At 36.3% G+C, this 19,016-nt stretch overlaps 1 protein-coding gene across 1 annotated transcript in view; it reads right to left on the minus strand.

Annotated features, from left to right (window-relative positions):
- Positions 1-5,078: 5,078 nt before the first annotated feature.
- Positions 5,079-19,016, minus strand: part of LOC148954859 (pyrimidodiazepine synthase-like) — a 44,649-nt gene continuing 30,711 nt past the window's right edge. Inside the window, exon 6 of the mRNA XM_089098938.1 lies at positions 5,079-5,260. Within this exon, the coding sequence (XP_088955064.1) occupies positions 5,132-5,260 (129 nt within the window). The 3' untranslated portion in view covers positions 5,079-5,131. The remainder of the gene's footprint in view (positions 5,261-19,016) is intronic.

Raw genomic sequence — 19,016 nt, forward strand, 5'->3', positions numbered from 1 at the left:
GATATTATTCTTAGCAACCCTCATACTACAGGCCCCTTAGAAGTGGAAATGAGGTAAATAGTAAAAAAAAACTGCTTTTTGACCTCATTTTTGGCAATACGGTATTTTATTTGATATAAAATGATCCTTTAGCCACAGCAATCTGGCAAATAATGATCCGCGTACTTTAACCCCCCTCCCATTCCGTGAAGATTAAAATTGATACTAGGGTACGGAAAAATTGATTTCTGACGTCGGATTCGGATTCTTCATGCTTGATTTAATAGAAGACGACCACTTAAAACCAAAAATACGTCCAAATAGAAATTCCGATGTTCCCCCTCATTTTCCCCCTTTAAGGTGAATTTCGGGTAGTTGTGCAAGGGGGATTCGGGAGGATTTATTTTGTGTGATTCAACTGATTGGTCTAAACATTTTGGTGTAAAAAAAAATTCTGTAACAATTTCCCCGAGGTCAAACCGTATTTTTCCTCCACTATATATAAAAGAATGGCTGAGTTCCCGGAGAGGAAGGATTTCTTTTATGCAAACCAATTTGGTTTCAGAAAAGGATACTCTACGGAGCATGCGGTTTAGTATTTGACATCTATGATCAATGGTGATCAAGACATTTTGAAGGCATTCGACACAGTGGACCATGTGATTCTTCTGAAAAAGTTCGACAACTGTGGTATTAGAGGAAATGCTCTTAAAATTATTTCATAATATTTGAGTCACTGATCTATGTATGTGCAACTGAATGATGTGAATTCAAGTGATTACCATGTTAGTTGCGGTGTTCTCCAGGGGTCCCCTCTCGAACCTCTTTTCTTCTCAATATATATTAATGACATCCATCAAGCAATCTGAGATTTGACAACAAATGTTAGAAATGGAGACGAAACGTATAAACCTAAGGAATCTCTTGTCCTGTTTGCTGATGATACGAATTTTTCAGTTGCGGAGCGCACCGAAGCTCAGCTTTTTGGGACACTGAGCAATGATATGGAAAAAGTGGAGAAATGGCTAAAGCTAAACATGCTGAAAGTAAATCACAGCAAATCGGGGTTCGTTGTCTGGGGCAGATCACTTTCATATTACTCCTGGTTGTAAGAGCTTACAGTAGGAGACTCGAAAATAAGACGTCAGAAGTCAGTGAAAAACCTAGGCGTAATAATTGATGAAACACTAAGTTTTTCAGAGCATGTACAGTGTATATCGTCCAAAGTAGCTAGGAATATAGGTATGATAAGGAAGCTAAAGCATCAGTTTCTGCAGAAAGTTTTACGTCCTTTATATTTCTCATTAGTCCATCCTTATTTACTATACTGTTGTTCTGTTTGGTCTGGAATATTTTATGTTCACCTGAAACCTTTGCGTGTTCTCCAGAATTCAGCTGTGCGTGCTATTTATGGAATCGATAGACTTGCCTCAGTTAGAAATATTTATCCTTGAGTCCGTATTTTACCGTTTTCAGGGTTGTGCTGATTTTATAAGCTTCAACTAATGTATGATATTATTAATAATATTGTTCCAATGTTTCTTCGTCATATGTTTGAGACAGCTGCCGATATCCATGGGGATTTAACGAGACAGGTAGGTATGTATAGAAGGCCGATTAGAGTGTTTGCAGGGTCTGCTTTCTCTGCTCGTCATATTCTTCCGGTGCTGTGGTCTCAGACACCATCTTCTATTAGGGATATTGCTGAAAGGCCTGGCTTCTGTGAGTAGTTGAGGCACCATTGCCTACAGGTTTGTAAATTCTAATATATTTTTTTCAAGTAGTTCTATATGTTTAATATGTGTTATATGCGTTTTTTGTTTTGTTGCGAAATTGGAACCCGAATGTACTGATGTAAGTGGATGTAAGTTTTTTTTGGAGTGGCAATACAAGCCCAGGTTACTGGGCTTCATGCTTTTTTTTTATTTTTTGGGAATAAATTACATCTCCATTGAAAAAAAAATATTTAAATATGAGTAGCAAGCATAAAGTCACAACAAAAAATAGATTTAAAAATTCATCCACCACATAGTATTAAAAACATTTCCAACTTCTGCAGTTTTGCCCTGGAATTATATTCAGTTTAGAAAAAAAAGTTGACAATTGTCTTAAAGCGTTCATCCCATAACTGTCTTAAGTCCTATTTCGAGACATTTTCACTTAGTTTTCAGTATCTTGAGATGACTGGTGTGATTCTGCATTCATGAAGGTAATAGTATGTGCATAGCCACAGGTTAATTCCACCTCTTTCAAATCCTGTCTTTTGCCTGCTCAAGTGAAAATATACAATCCATACCAGTGAACTTCACTTCATGAAGATTAGATAATGAGGGCAGTAGTGCTTCTTTTATAAAGTACAATTTGCTACCAGTTACTAGACGTAAATACCACTGTCCTAATTGCTTTACTTGATATATATGGACGTTTTCAGTATACTTAAGTTTTTCATCGCTAACTTGTCTGATGGCTATTTTTTGGTGATTTATTTTTTCAAGAAAAAGTAACTTATTTTTCACCCCTGGTGAAAACCCTGCTCTTAATTGCAGATGAAGTTCAAATCTCTGTAATATCTGATGCCCCATTCCCTGGATTTGTCCCTGCTTCCTCAACACTTTTGTCTCTTGCTGTTCTTTGGTGTTCGTCGAATTTTTTCATGTATGAAGGATAAAACAGATCAACATCACTTATTTTCTCTTTTGAAATTTCATCTGGAGTCAACATATCACCTTCCACTCTTTTATTGAACATGGCTCTATTAGACGCATTAGGAGGATATTTGGCTTTACTGAGCTCGGTTTTATCACTGTATAAAAATGAATTCTTCTTTGGACTTTTCAGGAGACACTTTTCCATAATCTCATCACCAGAATCAGATTCCAGGCGCTGCAGCGGGTTATCATTAATATTTCCATTATCTATTTGACTTAAGTCCTTGTGTGGCTTGTCTACTCCCGTATCAACTTCATCGCTGTCACTGTCTTCATCAGTGCTCAACCATTCGTTCTTATTTGGCTTGAGCATGAAACTGCTAAGAGCATGCCAATTCTCGGTCTTATTTTTCCAAGGATTTTTTAGTTTAATGAAGGAAAACCACTTTTTAGGTCTCAATTCAGGTAAGCTTGATTGCTGCATTCTTTGTTCAAATTTACTTTCTTATTTTATGGGCTACTTATTTATTCGAGGCTAATTGATTTTATTAGATTACGACCATGTTTTGCTGCAAACATCCAAAAACTATCCTGCAAAACCAGTTCGATTCCTTAAATTATTCTTAAATTCAGCTTTGAGTGACAGTCCAATTTTGTACTTTGTAAAAAAAAAATTTAGTTCTTCAATTTTTAGTAGCTAGAGAAACACACAAACTGTGTAATCAACGGCATCATACGTGAAACCACACCAGACCGTGTTACAAATTGGAAATTTTGAGCGCGGATGTTGCTCACCATGCGTGTAATTTTCAACTCGAGTCGTTAGACTATGTGCTTAAGCATACAGTAATCATAGTACTTAAAACTAATATTCTAAGCCATTAGTTTTAAACGTTCAGCTGTATGAAGGGCCATTGAGAGCTAACAGTTGACTCAAATATTTTCAAGCACTACGAAGGCTGTATCCAGGGGGGGGGGGGTTAGGGGGTTTGACCCTCCCCCTGAAATTTTTGTCCAATTCGTAAAAACGTAACAAAAATGCAAATGACCAAAATTTTGTTGCGTTTTTTGAATTTTTTGTAGCCCCCCGCCCCCCCCCCCAGAAAAAAAATCCTCTTGTAAACTTTCGCATCGTAAAAATGGTCTGTCGAAAACAATAAAACCAGATATCAACCTCAGGGTATCTAAAATCTACCCAAATGAATTTTATTTTATCCATGTTCTCCTGGTAACATTATTTCGCCCCAACTAGGGTGTTTTGTTCAAGTCTAGAATCTTTTAGTATATTAATCAAATGCCTATTTTCCAATCTCTGCTCTGATTTTTTTTTTCCGAAAACCAAGAAGTGACCACGATCCATGCGCAACAGAGCTTCACGAATGCTTATTAAATCGCATGGGAGCTCACTGAAAAACTATCAATAAATAGGGTTATCTCCTGAGCAGAATTGTATTTATTTAAAAAGAATTTTAGGCACTACGTGACCCCGGTCTGTTTGTACACCGGTTCAAGCTGAAATTTTTTTTTATCGAAAACACTGATAGGAACGTTATTAGGGAAAGGGATTGCAGTTTGAAATCATAGTTTTGTCTTGATCGTGCAAATACCCGCTAAGGAACATCGACACTGCTTTCGAAGTCCCCTGTTTCTATTCTTTAAGCGTGTAAATTTATATTTAGAACTGCCTGAAAAAAATATGGCACATTACATAACATATTTCAAAGGGACAGTCTGCTTAGAAAAGTTGCACTTTGTGCTATTTAGTTTTTACGAACTACTACGTTTTTAGTTGTTTTACATTTATATAATGCCGGGAGCCTGGGCTTTGACCTGGCCCTACCACTTGGCACATGGCAGGCTTTTGTATATTTGATTCTCTAATTACGTAATAGCATAATCATCGCGTTATTCTTTAGTTTTAAGTAATGAGGTGTCAAAACTGCAATTTCAATTCGGTTAAGGAATACAAGAAATACAACCGTAATTCAATTTAGAAGTTTTATGTGCTATGCTGCGCATTTTCGGAAGAGCTTTGGGTTCTGAGGGGGCGGAATCTTCCCTCTTATGGCAAATATTGCAAGCGTAAAATAGAATTCGGAATTTACATGCTTATCTACAGAGACGGGCAGAGATGGGGTATCTTTCAGGAGCAACATTGGCCAAAGATTTCCCTTCCCTTTTTGAAAAAATGCCAAAATTAGAAAATAGAATTTTTACTTTTAGAATTGTGACCTTTGAATTTAGATTAATTTCACAGACAGTACAAAAAACGAAATAAAAACGAACAAAATAACAACAACTTGAAAAAGAACGTAACCAGAAGAAACTAAGCGTCTAAACCAACTGATTTAACAAGAGTACAGAACAGAAAGATCTGATTCTGTCTTTGGTCACTTTAGGCGCCAAAAAAGTGTCATCCCTTCACTGTCTTTCAGATATATATATGCTTAATCATATTCTTTGTTCATTTATTGCAATAAAAAAAACAATGAACAAAATACAAATCAGTTCTTGTTCAGATCGTAGTTTGGATTTCCACTGACGAAGCTTTCAATAAACTTTAAATGGACCTCAGGGGAAAAGTAGCTGACTCTAACCGCCGGGTCTCTCTTCATCCCTTCAATCCAGGTCTCCTAAAAAAATTAACAAATATGAAAAAACCAATCGACGAGATAGTACTACCTAAATATTGTTACCATATTGTTACCATAAAGATAGTACAGATAGTATAGTAAAGATGGTAAAGATAGTATAGTAAATAGTTACAGCAAAGATAGTAAAAAATATTGTTACCATAAAGATAGTACTACCTAAGATATTGTGTAAAAGATACAAATCAGACAGGGAATTATTTCGTTCCAAATACAAATCAACATTTAACTATCTAAAGTATCGAATTATTTCAAAAAAAGGATCAAATAATGTTTAAAAAAAATCGAATCGAATTTTAAGTCTTATGGCTGTTATCATTGATATAAAAGGTCTATATCTCCCCCTTATATGAAGTATTTTGAATCAAATAGTTCACGCTCACCAGCTAAGAAAATGCTCTTTTTTATATTATACTCTTTTTACTCGATGAGTATATTTAGATGACTGGATATCGGCTTAATTTGACCATAATAACGCAAGGGTGATTAATCTCAGAAGTTTCCTCAAGAGCACTAAAATCTGGACTGAGACGGTCTCGGCTCTTTCAGGCCCAAACTATCCTTAAAACTTTGGGGTGCCATATCCACAGATTAATGTATGAATAGATATTAGATATGACAGAAAAACATTGTAATAGGAGAACTGATAAACAACCACCGGGTATGTAGCAAGGTATTAAGGAACCTAGGCGGGCATCTTTTGTGTTAACAGAAGAGTAGACCTAAACAGCCAGGTTTGCCTGCTTCAAACATCTTGAGGAACCTTTCCCGGGGGCATAAAATGAAAAGTACAAAATGTTGTTCAAAACACACACTGTATGTAGTCTATAATTACCTTATACGTCTATATTCAAATCTGAAATGAGGGTCTTTATATATCTTGGCGCAGAGCAGACAGTCACGAGAGAAAAAGCTAGCGAAGTTGTGCTCAACGTCAGCTGGAGCGAAAGGAATATCATTTTATTGACCCACATTCATCTCAACCCCCCATCCTGCATTCGAAGCATGTCCAAACTAAGTAGCGGTCGTGAAGGATTTCACATACCCCGGCTCCATTCTGTCAAATGATGGATCAGTTGAGAGCAGAGTCAACGCACAAATGTGTTTAGGAAAATCTTACTTTAAAAGAATCCACAGTCATACTGTAAATGACAGTCTTATGACGAATTATTGCATAAATCAATTAAATATTTTCACAAAAATCTCAAACATCGATGCATTGTATTGGGAGGGGGAGACTGGCTAGGTAATTTCAAAGGGGGATAGAGACTTTAAAAACCCTATTTCATCTCAATTTCAATAGCTCTTCATTTCTATTTCTACACTGTGTTTTCTTACACTCAGATGTTCCTTGGACGAGCCAAACGTGTTCAGAATTGCTTCAGTGACTAAATGTAGTTAAATCACTAGCAAACTTCTCTATGTGTGAAGATCCCTGCTGTGTTGGATTGTGTTATAATACCTGGTTGTATTAATACGGTTAACACAAAAAAGGATCCATACTAACAAGTTGGTATACATATGCATACATACTAACAACTTTGTATGCATACATACAAAGTATGCATACATACTAACAACATTCTTTTCACAGCTGGAATATAATTCTATCTAGTACCTGAAATTTCCATATTTAGAATCTAACTTAATAAAGCTGGGTATCCCTAGAAACCAAGAATACAAAAACGTCAAAACAGTTTTAAAATCAACATTATTTTTTTCATTTTAATGTCTCCCAATTTCAACAGCAGTGTACAATTAAGCCTGAACAGATCTTCTCCCAAACCGGCTCTCCGCCCATGCATTAAAAAAGATATTTAGCTGATATTAGTTAAAAACTGTTCATTTCAATTTCAACAGCAGTTTACAATTAATTTTCACCAGAAATTTTCCCAACCCGGCTCTCCACTCATGCAATAAAAAGGATATTTAACTGATGTCTAGCTAAAAACTGTTCATTTTAATGTCTGCAAATTTAAATGCTAAACAGCAGTTTACAATGAATTCCCACCAAAACTTCTCCCAGCCCGGCTCTCCATTCAAGAACTAAAAAGGATATTTATCGGAGATGTCTAGCTAAAAATTGTTCACTTTAATGTCTCCCAATTTAAACAGCAGTTTACAATGAATTCCCACTAGAACTTCTCCCAACCCGGCTCTCCACTCATGCAATAAAATAGATATTTAACTGATGTCTAGCTCAAAACTGTTCACTTTAACTTCTGCCAATTTAAACAGCAGTTTACAACGAATTCCCACCAGAGCTTCGCCCAACACGGCTCTCCACTCATGCAATAATATAGATATTTAACTGAATTTTAGCTAAAAAGTTGTTCACTTCAATGTCTTCCAATTTTAACAGCAGTTTGCGATAATTTCTCACCTGAACATCTCCCAGCCCGGCTCTCCGCTCATGAAATGAAAAAGAGATTTAACTGATGTCTAGCTAAAAATCGTTCACTTTAATGTCTCCCAATTTAAACGGCAGTTTACACCGAATTTACACCAGAGCTTCGCCCAACACGTCTCTCCAATCATTAAATAATAGAAAAATTTAACTGATGTCCAGCTCAAAACTGTTTACTTAAATGTCTCCCAATTTCAACAGCAGTTTACGATGAATTCCCACCAGGACTTCTCCTAACCTGGCTCTCCACTCATGCAATGAAAAAGATATTTAACTGATGTCTAGCTCAAAACTAATCACTTTAACGTCTGCCAATTTAAACAGCAGTTTACACTGAATTTACACCAGAACTTCTCCCAACCCTTCACTCATGCCATGAAAAAGAAATTTAACTGATGTTCAGCTAAAAATTGTTCACTTTCGTGTCTCCCAATTTAAACAGCAGTTTGTGATAAATTCTCACCCGGACATCTCCCAGCCCGGCTCTCCACACATGCAATAAAAAAGGTATTTGACTGATGTCCAGATAAAAATTGTTCACTTTAATGTCTCCCAGTTTAAACAGCAGTTTACAATGAACTTACACCAGAATTTCTCCCAACATGGCTCTCCACTCGTGCAATAAAAAAGATATTTAACTGAAGTCCAGCTAAAAATTGTTCACTTAAATGTCTCCCAATTTCAACAGCAGTTTACAATTAATTTCCACGAGGACTTCTCCCAACCAGGCTCTCCACTCATGCAATAAAAAAGATATTTAACTGATGTCTAGCTAAAAACTGTTCACTTTAATGTCTCCCAATTTAAACAGCAGTTTACAATGAATTTACACCAGAACTTCTCCCAACAAGGCTCTCCAATCATGCAATAAAAAAAATATTTAACTGAAGTCGAGCTAAAAATTGTTTACTTTAATGTCTCCCAATTTCAACAGCAGTTTAGGATGAATTCCCACCAGGACTTCTCCTACCTGGCTCTCCACTCATACAATAAAAAAGATATTTAACTGATGTCTAGCTCAAAACTGTTCACTTTAACGTCTGCCAATTTAAACGGCAGTTTACTCTGAATTTACACCAGAACTTCTCCCAACCAGTCTCTTCAATCATGCCATGATAAAGAAATTTAACTGATTTCCATATAAAAATTGTTAACTTCCATGTCTTCCAGATTCAATACCAGTTTGCTATTATTTCTCACCCGGACTTTTCCCAGTCAAGCTCTCCGCACATGCAATAAAAAAGGTATTTAACTGAGGTCCAGCTCAAAACTGTTCACTTTAATGTCTCCCAATTTAAACAGCAGTTTACAATGAATTTACACCAGAACTTCTCCCAACACGGCTCTCCAATCATGCAATAAAAAAGATATTTAACTGAAGTCGAGCTAAAAATTGTTTACTTTAATGTCTCCCAATTTCAACAGCAGTTTAGGATGAATTCCCACCAGGGCTTCTCCAACCTGGCTCTCCACTCATACAATAAAAAAGATATTTAACTGATGTCTAGCTCAAAACTGTTCACTTTAACGTCTGCCAATTTAAACGGCAGTTTACAATGAATTTACACCAGAACTTCTCCCAACCAGGCTCTCCCACTCATGCAACAAAAAAGATATTTAACTAATGTCTAGATAAAATTGTTCACTTTAATGTCTCCCAATTTCAACAGCAGTTTACGATGAATTCTCACCCGGACATCTCCCAGTCCGGCTCTCCACACATGCAATAAAAAAGGTATTTAACTGAGGTCCAGCTAAAAATTGTTCACTTTAATGTCTCCCAGTTTAAACAGCAGTTTACAATGATTTCCCACCAGAACTTCTCCAAACATGGCTCTCCAATCATGCAATAAAAAAGATATTTAACTGAAGTCTAGCTAAAAAGTTGTTCACTTTAATGTCTTCCAATTTTAACAGCAGTTTGCGATAAATTCTCACCTGAACATCTCCCAGTCCGGCTCTCCACTCATGCAATAAAAAAGATATTTAACTGATGTCTAGCTCAAAACAGTTCACTTTAACGTCTGCCAATTTAAACAGCAGTTTACAATTATTTTCCACGAGGACTTCTCCCAACCTGGCTCTCCACTCATGCCATGAAAAAGATATTTAACTGAAGTCCATCTAAAAATTGTTAACTTTCATGTCTTCCAATTTTAATACCAGTTTACTATAAATTTTCACCCGGACTTCTCCCAGTCCGGCTCTCCACACATGCAATAAAATAGGTATTTGACTGAGGTCCAGTTAAATATTGTTTATTTTAATGGCTCCAAGTTTAAACAGCAGTTTACAATGAATCCCCACCAGAGCTTCGCCCAACACGGCTCTCCACTCATGCAATAATAAAGATATTTAACTGAAGTCTAGCTAAAAAATTGTTCACTTCAATGTCTTCCAATTTTAATACCAGTTTACGATAATTTCTCACCTGGACATCTCCCAGTCCGGCTCTCCGCTCATGCAATAAAAAAGATATTTAACTGATGTCTAGCTCAAAACTGTTCAATTTAACGTCTGCCAGTTTAAACAGCAGTTTACAATGAATTTACACCAGAATTTCTCCCAACCAGTCTCTCCACACATGCAACAAAAGAGAGATTTGACTGAGGTCTAGATAAAAATTGTTCACTTTAACGTCTGCCAGTTTAAACAGCAGTTTACTATGAATTAACACCAGAATTTCTCCCAACCAGTCTCTCCACTCATGCAACAAAAAAGATATTTAACTGATGTCTAGCTCAAAACTGTTCAATTTAACGTCTGCCAATTTAAACAGCAGTTTACAATGAATTTACACCAGAACTTCGCCCAACACGGCTCTGCACTCGTGCAATAAAAAAGATATTTAACTGAAGTCTAGTTAAAAATTGTTCACTTTAGTGTCTCCCGGTTTAAACACTAAACAGCATGATTTCCCACCAGAACTTCTCCAAACCCGGCTCTCCACTCATGCAATAAAAAATATATTTAACTGAAGTCCAGCTAAAAATTGTTCACTTTAATGTCTTCCAATTTTAATACCAGTTTACAATGAGTTCCCACCAGAACTTCTCCCAACCCTCCACTCATGTAATAAGAAAGATATTTAACTGAACTCCAGCTAAAAATTTTTAACTTTATTGTCTCCCAGTTTCAACAACAGTTTACAATGACTTCCCACCTGAACATCTCCCAGCCCGGCTCTCCACTCATGCAATAAAAAAGACATTTAACTGATGTCCAGCTAAAAAATGTTCACTTTAATGTCTCCCAATTTAAACAGCAGTTTACAATGAACTCCCACCAGAACTTCTCCCAACCCTTCACTCATTTAATAAGAAAGACATTTCACTGAGCTCCAGATAAAAATTGGTCACTTTAATGTCTCCCAGGTTCAACAACAGTTTACAATGACCTCCCACCAGAACTTCTCCCAGCCCGTCTCTCCACTCATGCAATAAAAAAGACATTTAACTGAAGTCCAGCTAAAAATTTTTTACTTTATTGTCTACCCAATTTCAACAGCAGTTTACAATTAATTTCCACCAGAATTTCTCCCAACACTCCACTCATTTTATAATATAGATATGTAACTGAAGTCCAGCTAAAAATGTTTCAATTTAATGTATACCTAATTCAACAGCAGTTTACAATGAATTCCCACCAGAACTTCTCACAACCAGTCTCTCCACTCATGCAATAAAAAAGATATTTAACTGAAGTCCTGCTAAAAAATTTTCACTTTAATGTCTCCCAATTTCAACAGCAGTTTACAATGAATTCCCACCAGAACTTCTCCCAACCCGTTTCTCTACTCATGCAATAAAAAAGAAATTTAACTGAAGTCCAGCTAAAAAATTTTCACTTTAATGTCTCCCAATTTCAACAGCAGTTTACAATTAATTCCCACCAGAAATTCTCCCAACCCTCCACTCATGTAATAAGAAAGATATTTAACTGAAGTCCAGCTAAAAATTGTTCACTTTAATGTCTCCCAATTTAAACAGCAGCTAACAATGAATTCCCACTAGAACTTCTCCCAGCTAAGCTCTCCATTCATGCAACAAAAAGGATATTTAACTGATGCCTAGATAAAAACTGTTCAATTTAACGTGTGCCAGTTTAAACAGCAGCTAACTATGAAGTCCCACTAAAATTTCGCCCAGCCCAGATCTCCATTCAAGCAATAAAAAGGATATTTATCTGATGTTCGGCTAAAAATTGTTCATTTCAGTTTGTCCAAGTTTAAACAGCAGCTAACAATGATCTCCCACCAGAACTTCTCCAAACATGGCTCTCCACTCATGCAATAAAAAAGATATTTAACTGAAGTCTAGCTAAAAATTGTTCACTTTAATGTCTTCCAATTTCAACAGCAGTTTACAATGACGTACCACCAGAACTTCTCCCAACCCGGCTGTCCACTCATGCAATAAAAAGATATTTAACTGAAGTCCAGCTAAAAAATTTTCACTTTAATGTCTCCCAATTTCAACAGCAGTTTACAATGAATTCCCACCAGAACTTCTCCCAACCCTCCACTCATGTAATAAGAAAGATATTTAACTGAAGCCCAGCTAAAAATTGTTCAATTTAATGTCTCCCAATTTAAACAGCAGTTTACAATGAATTCCCACCAGAACTTCTCCCAACCCGTCTCTCCACTCATGCAATAAAAAAGAAATTTAACTGAAGTCCAGCTAAAAAAATTTCACTTTAATGTCTCCCAATTTCAACAGCAGTTTACAATGAATTCCCACCAGAACTTCTCCCAACCCTCCACTCATGTAATAAGAAAGATATTTAACTGAAGTCCAGCTAAAAAATTTTCACTTTAATGTCTCCCAATTTCAACAGCAGTTTACAATGAATTCCCACCAGAACTTCTCCCAGCCCGTCTGTCCACTCATGCAATAAAAAATGCATTTAACTGATGTCCAGATAAAAACTGGTAACTTTAATGTCTCCCAAGTTAAACAGCAGTTTACAATGAACTCCCACCAGAACTTCTCCCAACCCTTCACTCATGCCATAAAAAAGAAATTTAACTGAAGTCCAGCTAAAAAATGTTCACTTCAATGTCTCCCAATTTAAACAGCAGTTTACAATGAACTCCCACCAGAACTTCTCCCAACACGGCTCTCCACTCGTGCAATAAAAAAGATATTTAACTGAACTCCAGCTAAAAAAATTTCACTTTAATGTCTCCCAGTTTCAACAGCAGTTTACAATGACTTCCCACCAGAACTTCTCCCAACCCGTCTCTCCACTCATGCAATAAAAAAGAAATTTAACTGAAGTCAAGCTAAAAAATTTTCACTTTAATGTCTCCCAGTTTAAACAGCAGTTTACAATGACTTCCCACCAAAACTTCTCCCAGCCCGGCTGTCCACTCATGCAATAAAAAAGACATTTAACTGAAGTCCAGCTAAAAATTTTTCACTTTAATGTCTCCCAATTTCAACAGCAGTTTACAATGAACTCCCACCAGAACTTCTCCCAACCCGGCTCTTCACTCATGCAATAAAAAAGAAATTTAACTGAAGTCCAGCTAAAAAATTTTCACTTTAATGTCTCCCAATTTAAACAGCAGTTTACAATGACCTCCCACCAGAACTTCTCCCAACACGGCTCTCCACTCGTGCAATAAAAAAGATATTTAACTGATCTCCAGCTAAAAAATGTTTACTTTAATGTCTCCCAGTTTAAACAGCAGTTTACAATGACCTCTCACGAGAACTTCTCCCAACCCTCCACTCATGTAATAAGAAAGATATTTCACTGAGGCCTAGCTAAAAATTGTTCACTTTAGTGTCTCCCAATTTAAACAGCAGTTTACAATGATTTCCCACCAGTATTTCTCCAATCCAGGCTCTCCACTCTTGCAACAAAAAATATATTTAACTGATGTCTAGATAAAAATTGTTTACTTCAATGTCTCCCAATTTAAACAGCAGTTTACAATGACCTCCCGCCAAAACTTCTCCCAGCACGGCTCTCCACTCGTGCAATAAAAAAGAAATTTAACTGAAGTCCAGCTAAAAAAATTTCACTGTAATGTCTCCCAATTTCAACAGCAGTTTACAATGAATTCCCACCAGAACTTCTCCCAACCCTCCACTCATGTAATAAGAAAGATATTTAACTGAAGACCAGCTAAAAATTGTTCACTTCAATGTCTCCCAATTTAAACAGCAGTTTACAATGAACTTACACCAAAACTTCTCCAAGCCTGGCTCTCCACTCGTGCAATAAAATATATATTTAACTGATCTCCAGTTAAAAATTGTTCACTTTAATGTCTCCCAATTTTAACAGCAGTTTACGATAATTTCTCACCTGAACTTCTCCCAACCCGGCTCTCCACTCATGCAATAAAAAGGATATTTAACTGATGTCTAGCTCAAAACTGTTCATTTTAACTTCTGCCAATTTAAACAGCAGTTTACAACGAATTCCCACCAGAGCTTCGCCCAACACGGCTCTCCACTCATGCAATAATATAGATATTTAACTGAATTCTAGCTAAAAGTTGTTCACTTCAATGTGTTCCAGTTTTAACAGCAGTTTACGATAATTTTTCACCCGGACATTTCCCAGTCAGGCTCTCCTCACATACAATAAAAAAGAGATTTAACTGAGGTCTAGCTCAAAATCTTTCAATTTAACGTCTGCCAGTTTAAACGGCAGTTTACTACGAATTAACACCAGAATTTCGCCCAACCCGGCTCTCCAATCATGCAACAATAAAGAGATTTAACTGATGTCTAGCTCAAAACTGTTCAATTTAAAGTCTGCCAATTTAAACAGCAGTTTACAATGAATTTACACCAGAACTTCTCCCACCCAGGCTCTCCCACTCATGCAATAAAAAAGATATTTAACTGATGTCTAGCTCTAAATCTTTCACTTTAACGTCTGCCAATTTAAACAGCAGTTTACAATGAATTTACACAAGAACTTCTCCCAACAAGGCTCTCCAATCATGAAATAAAAAAAATATTTAACTGAAGTCTAGCTAAAAAGTTGTTTACTTTAATGTCTCCCAATTTCAACAGCAGTTTACAATGAATTCCCACCAGAACTTCTCCCAACCCGTCTCTCCACTCATGCAATAAAAAAGAAATTTAACTGAAGTCCAGCTAAAAAATTTTCACTTTAATGTCTCCCAATTTCAACAGCAGTTTACAATGAGTTCCCACCAGAACTTCTCCCAACCCTCCACTCATGTAATAAGAAATATATTTAACTTAAGTCAAGATAAAAATTTTTCAATTTATTGTCTCCCAATTTCAACAGCAGTTTACAATTAATTCCCACCAGAACTTCTCCCAGCCCGGCTCTCCACTCATGCAATAAAAAAGATATTTAACTGAAGTCCAGCTAAAAATTGTTTACTTTAATGTGTCCCAATTTCAACAGCAGTTTACAATAAACTCTCACCAGAACTTCTCCCAACCCTCCACTCATGTAATAAGAAAGATATTTCACTGAGGTCCAGCTAAAAATTGTTCAATTTAATGTCTCCCAATTTCAACAGCAGTTTACAATGAATTCCCACCAGAACTTCTCCCAACACGTCTCTCCACTCATGCAATAAAAAAGAAATTTAACTGAAGTCCAGCTAAAAATTTTTTACTTTATTGTCTACCCAATTTCAACAGCAGTTTACAATGAATTCCCACCAGACTTTCTCCCAACCCTCCACTCATGTAATAAGAAAGATATTTAACTGAAGTCCAGCTAAAAATTGTTTACTTTAATGTCTCCCAATTTCAACAGCAGTTTACAATTAATTTCCACGAGGACTTCTCCTAACCCGGCTCTCCACTCATGCAATGAAAAAGATATTAACTGAAGTCCAGCTAAAAAATTTTCAATTTAATGTCTCCCAATTTAAACAGCAGTTTACAATGAATTCCCACCAGAACTTCTCCCAACACGGCTCTCCACTCGTGCAATAAAAAAGATATTTAACTGAACTCCAGCTAAAAATTGTTCACTTTAATGTCTCCCAGTTTCAACAGCAGTTTACAATTACTTTCCACGAGGACTTCTCCCAGCCCGGCTGTCCACTCATGCAATGAAAAAGAAATTTAACTGAAGTCAAGCTAAAAATTTTTCACTTTAATGTCTCCCAATTTAAACAGCAGTTTACAATGAATTCCCACCAGAACTTCTCCCAACACGGCTCTCCACTCGTGCAATAAAAAAGATATTTAACTGAACTCCAGCTAAAAATTGTTCACTTTAATGTCTCCCAATTTCAACAGCAGTTTACAATGAATTCCCACCAGAACTTCTCCCAATCCGTCTCTCCACTCATGCAATAAAAAAGAAATTTAACTGAAGTCCAGCTAAAAAAATTTCACTTTAATGTCTCCCAATTTCAACAGCAGTTTACAATGAATTCCCACCAGAACTTCTCCCAACCCTCCACTCATGAAATAAGAAAGATATTTAACTGAAGCCCAGCTAAAAATTGTTCAATTTAATGTCTCCCAATTTAAACAGCAGTTTACAATGAATTCCCACCAGAACTTCTCCCAACACGGCTCTCCAATCATGCAATAAAAAAGATATTTAACTGAAGTCTAGCTAAAAAAATTTCACTTTAATGTCTCCCAATTTCAACAGCAGTTTACAATGAATTCCCACCAGAACTTCTCCCAACCCTCCACTCATGTAATAAGAAAGATATTTAACTGAAGTCCAGCTAAAAAATTTTCACTTTAATGTCTCCCAATTTCAACAGCAGTTTACAATGAATTCCCACCAGAACTTCTCCCAACACGGCTCTCCACTCATGCAATAAAAAAGGTATTTAACTGATGTCCAGCTAAAAACTGTTTACTTTAATGTCTCCCAATTTAAACAGCAGTTTACAATGAATTCCCACCAGAACTTCTCCCAACCCGTCTCTCCATTCATGCAATAAAAAGAAATTTAACTGAAGTCCAGCTAAAAAATTTTCACTTTAATGTCTCCCAATTTCAACAGCAGTTTACAATGAATTCCCACCAGAACTTCTCCCAACCCGTCTCTCCACTCGTGCAATAAAAAAGATATTTAACTGAAGTCCAGCTAAAAAATTTTCACTTTAATGTCTCCCAATTTCAACAGCAGTTTACAATGAATTCCCACCAAAACTTCTCCCAACCCGACTCTCCACTCATGCAATAAAAAAGATATTTAACTGAACTCAAGATAAAAATAGTTCACTTTAATGTCTCCCAGTTTAAACAGCAGTTTACAATGACTTACCACCAAAACTTCTCCCAGCCCGGCTGTCCACTCGTGCAATAAAAAAGGCATTAAACTGATCTCCAGCTAAAAATTGTTCACTTTAATGTCTCCCAATTTCAACAGCAGTTTACAATGACTTACCACCAGAACTTCTCCCAACCCGGCTGTCCACTCATGTAATAAAAAAAGACATTTAACTGAAGTCCAGCTAAAAACTGGTCACTTTAATGTGTCCCAAGTTCAACAGCAGTTTACAATGAATTCCCACCAAAACTTCTCCCAGCCCGGCTCTCCACTCATGCAATAAAATAGACATTAAACTGAAGTCCAGCTAAAAATTGTTCACTTTAATGTGTCCCAAGTTAAACAGCAGTTTACAATAAACTCTCACCAGAACTTCTCCCAACCCTCCACTCATGCAATAATAAAGATATTTAACTGAAGTCCAGCTAAAAATTGTTCAATTTAATGTCTCCCAATTTCAACAGCAGTTTACAATGAATTCCCACCAGAACTTCTCCCAACCCGTCTCTCCACTCGTTGAATAACAAAGAATTGTAACTGATTTAAATATTAATTAATTTAAATATAATTTTTCCAGCATTCAACAGAAGTTTAATATTACGTCAAAACAGATCCACTCAAAGCAAGATAAAACACTAAGTAAAAAATAATGATAAAATAAAGAAGAAAAGATACAAATATATAAAATAATGGTCTCAACATTAACACAGAAGGATCAAATTAGATCAAACAAGAAATTCTCCCAGCCCTACACTCATCTAATAAGAAAGATATTTAACTGAAGTCCAGCTAAAAATTGTTCAATTTAATGTCTCCCAATTTCAACAGCAGTTTACAATTAACTTCCACGAGGACTTCTCCAAACCTGGCTCACCACTCGTGCAATGAAAAATATATTTAACTGAACTCCAGTTAAAAATTGTTCACTTTAGTGTCTCCCAATTTTAACAGCAGTTTACGATAATTTCTCACCTGAACATCTCCCAACCCGGCTCTCTACTCATGCAATAAAATGGATATTTCACTGAAGTCTAGTTAAATATTGTTCATTTTAATGTCTGCAAATTTAAACAGCAGTTTACAATGAATCCCCACCAGAGCTTCGCCCAACACGGCTCTCCACTCATGCAATAATAAAGATATTTAACTGAAGTCTAGCTAAAAAATTGTTCACTTCAATGTCTTCCAATTTTAACAGCAGTTTACGATAATTTCTCACCCGAACATTTCCCAGCCAGGCTCTCCGCACATGCAATAAAAAAGATATTTAACTGAGGTCTAGCTCAAAATCGTTCAATTTAACGTCTGACAATTTAAACAGCAGTTTACAACGAATTTACACCAGAATTTCTCCCAACCAGGCTCTCCACTCATGCAATAAAAGAGAGATTTGACTGAGGTCTAGCTCAAAACTGTTCACTTTAACGTCTGCCAGTTTAAACAGCAGTTTACTATGAATTTACACCAGAATTTCTCCCACCCAGTCTCTCCACTCATGCAACAAAAGAGATATTTAACTGAAGTCTAGATAAAAATTGTTCACTTTAACGTCTCCCAATTTAAACAGCAGTTTACAATGAATTTACACCAGAACTTCTCCCAACACGGCTCTCCAATCATGCAATAAAAAAGATATTTAACTGAAGTCTAGCTAAAAATTGTTCAATTTAATGTCTCCCAATTTCAACAGCAGTTTACAATGAATTCCCACCAGAACTTCTCCCAACCCGTCTCTCCACTCATGCAATAAAAAAGAAATTTAACTGAAGTCCAGCTAAAAAATTTTCACTTTAATGTCTCCCAATTTCAACAGCAGTTTACAATTAATTTCCACCAGAAATTCTCCCAACCCTCCACTCATGTAATAATAAAGATATTTAACTGAAGTCAAGCTAAAAATGGTTCAATTTAATGTCTCCCAATTTCAACAGCAGTTTACAATGAATTCCCACCAGAACTTCTCCCAACCCGTCTCTCCACTCATGCAATAAAAAAGAAATTTAACTGAAGTCCAGCTAAAAATTTTTCACTTTAATGTGTCCCAAATTCAACAGCAGTTTACAATAAACTCTCACCAGA

Source organism: Artemia sp. Qi Xiang Cuo, chromosome 2 (genome assembly GCF_049724085.1).
Source record: "Artemia sp. Qi Xiang Cuo chromosome 2, ASM4972408v1, whole genome shotgun sequence".
Classification (NCBI taxonomy): domain Eukaryota; kingdom Metazoa; phylum Arthropoda; class Branchiopoda; order Anostraca; family Artemiidae; genus Artemia; species Artemia sp. Qi Xiang Cuo.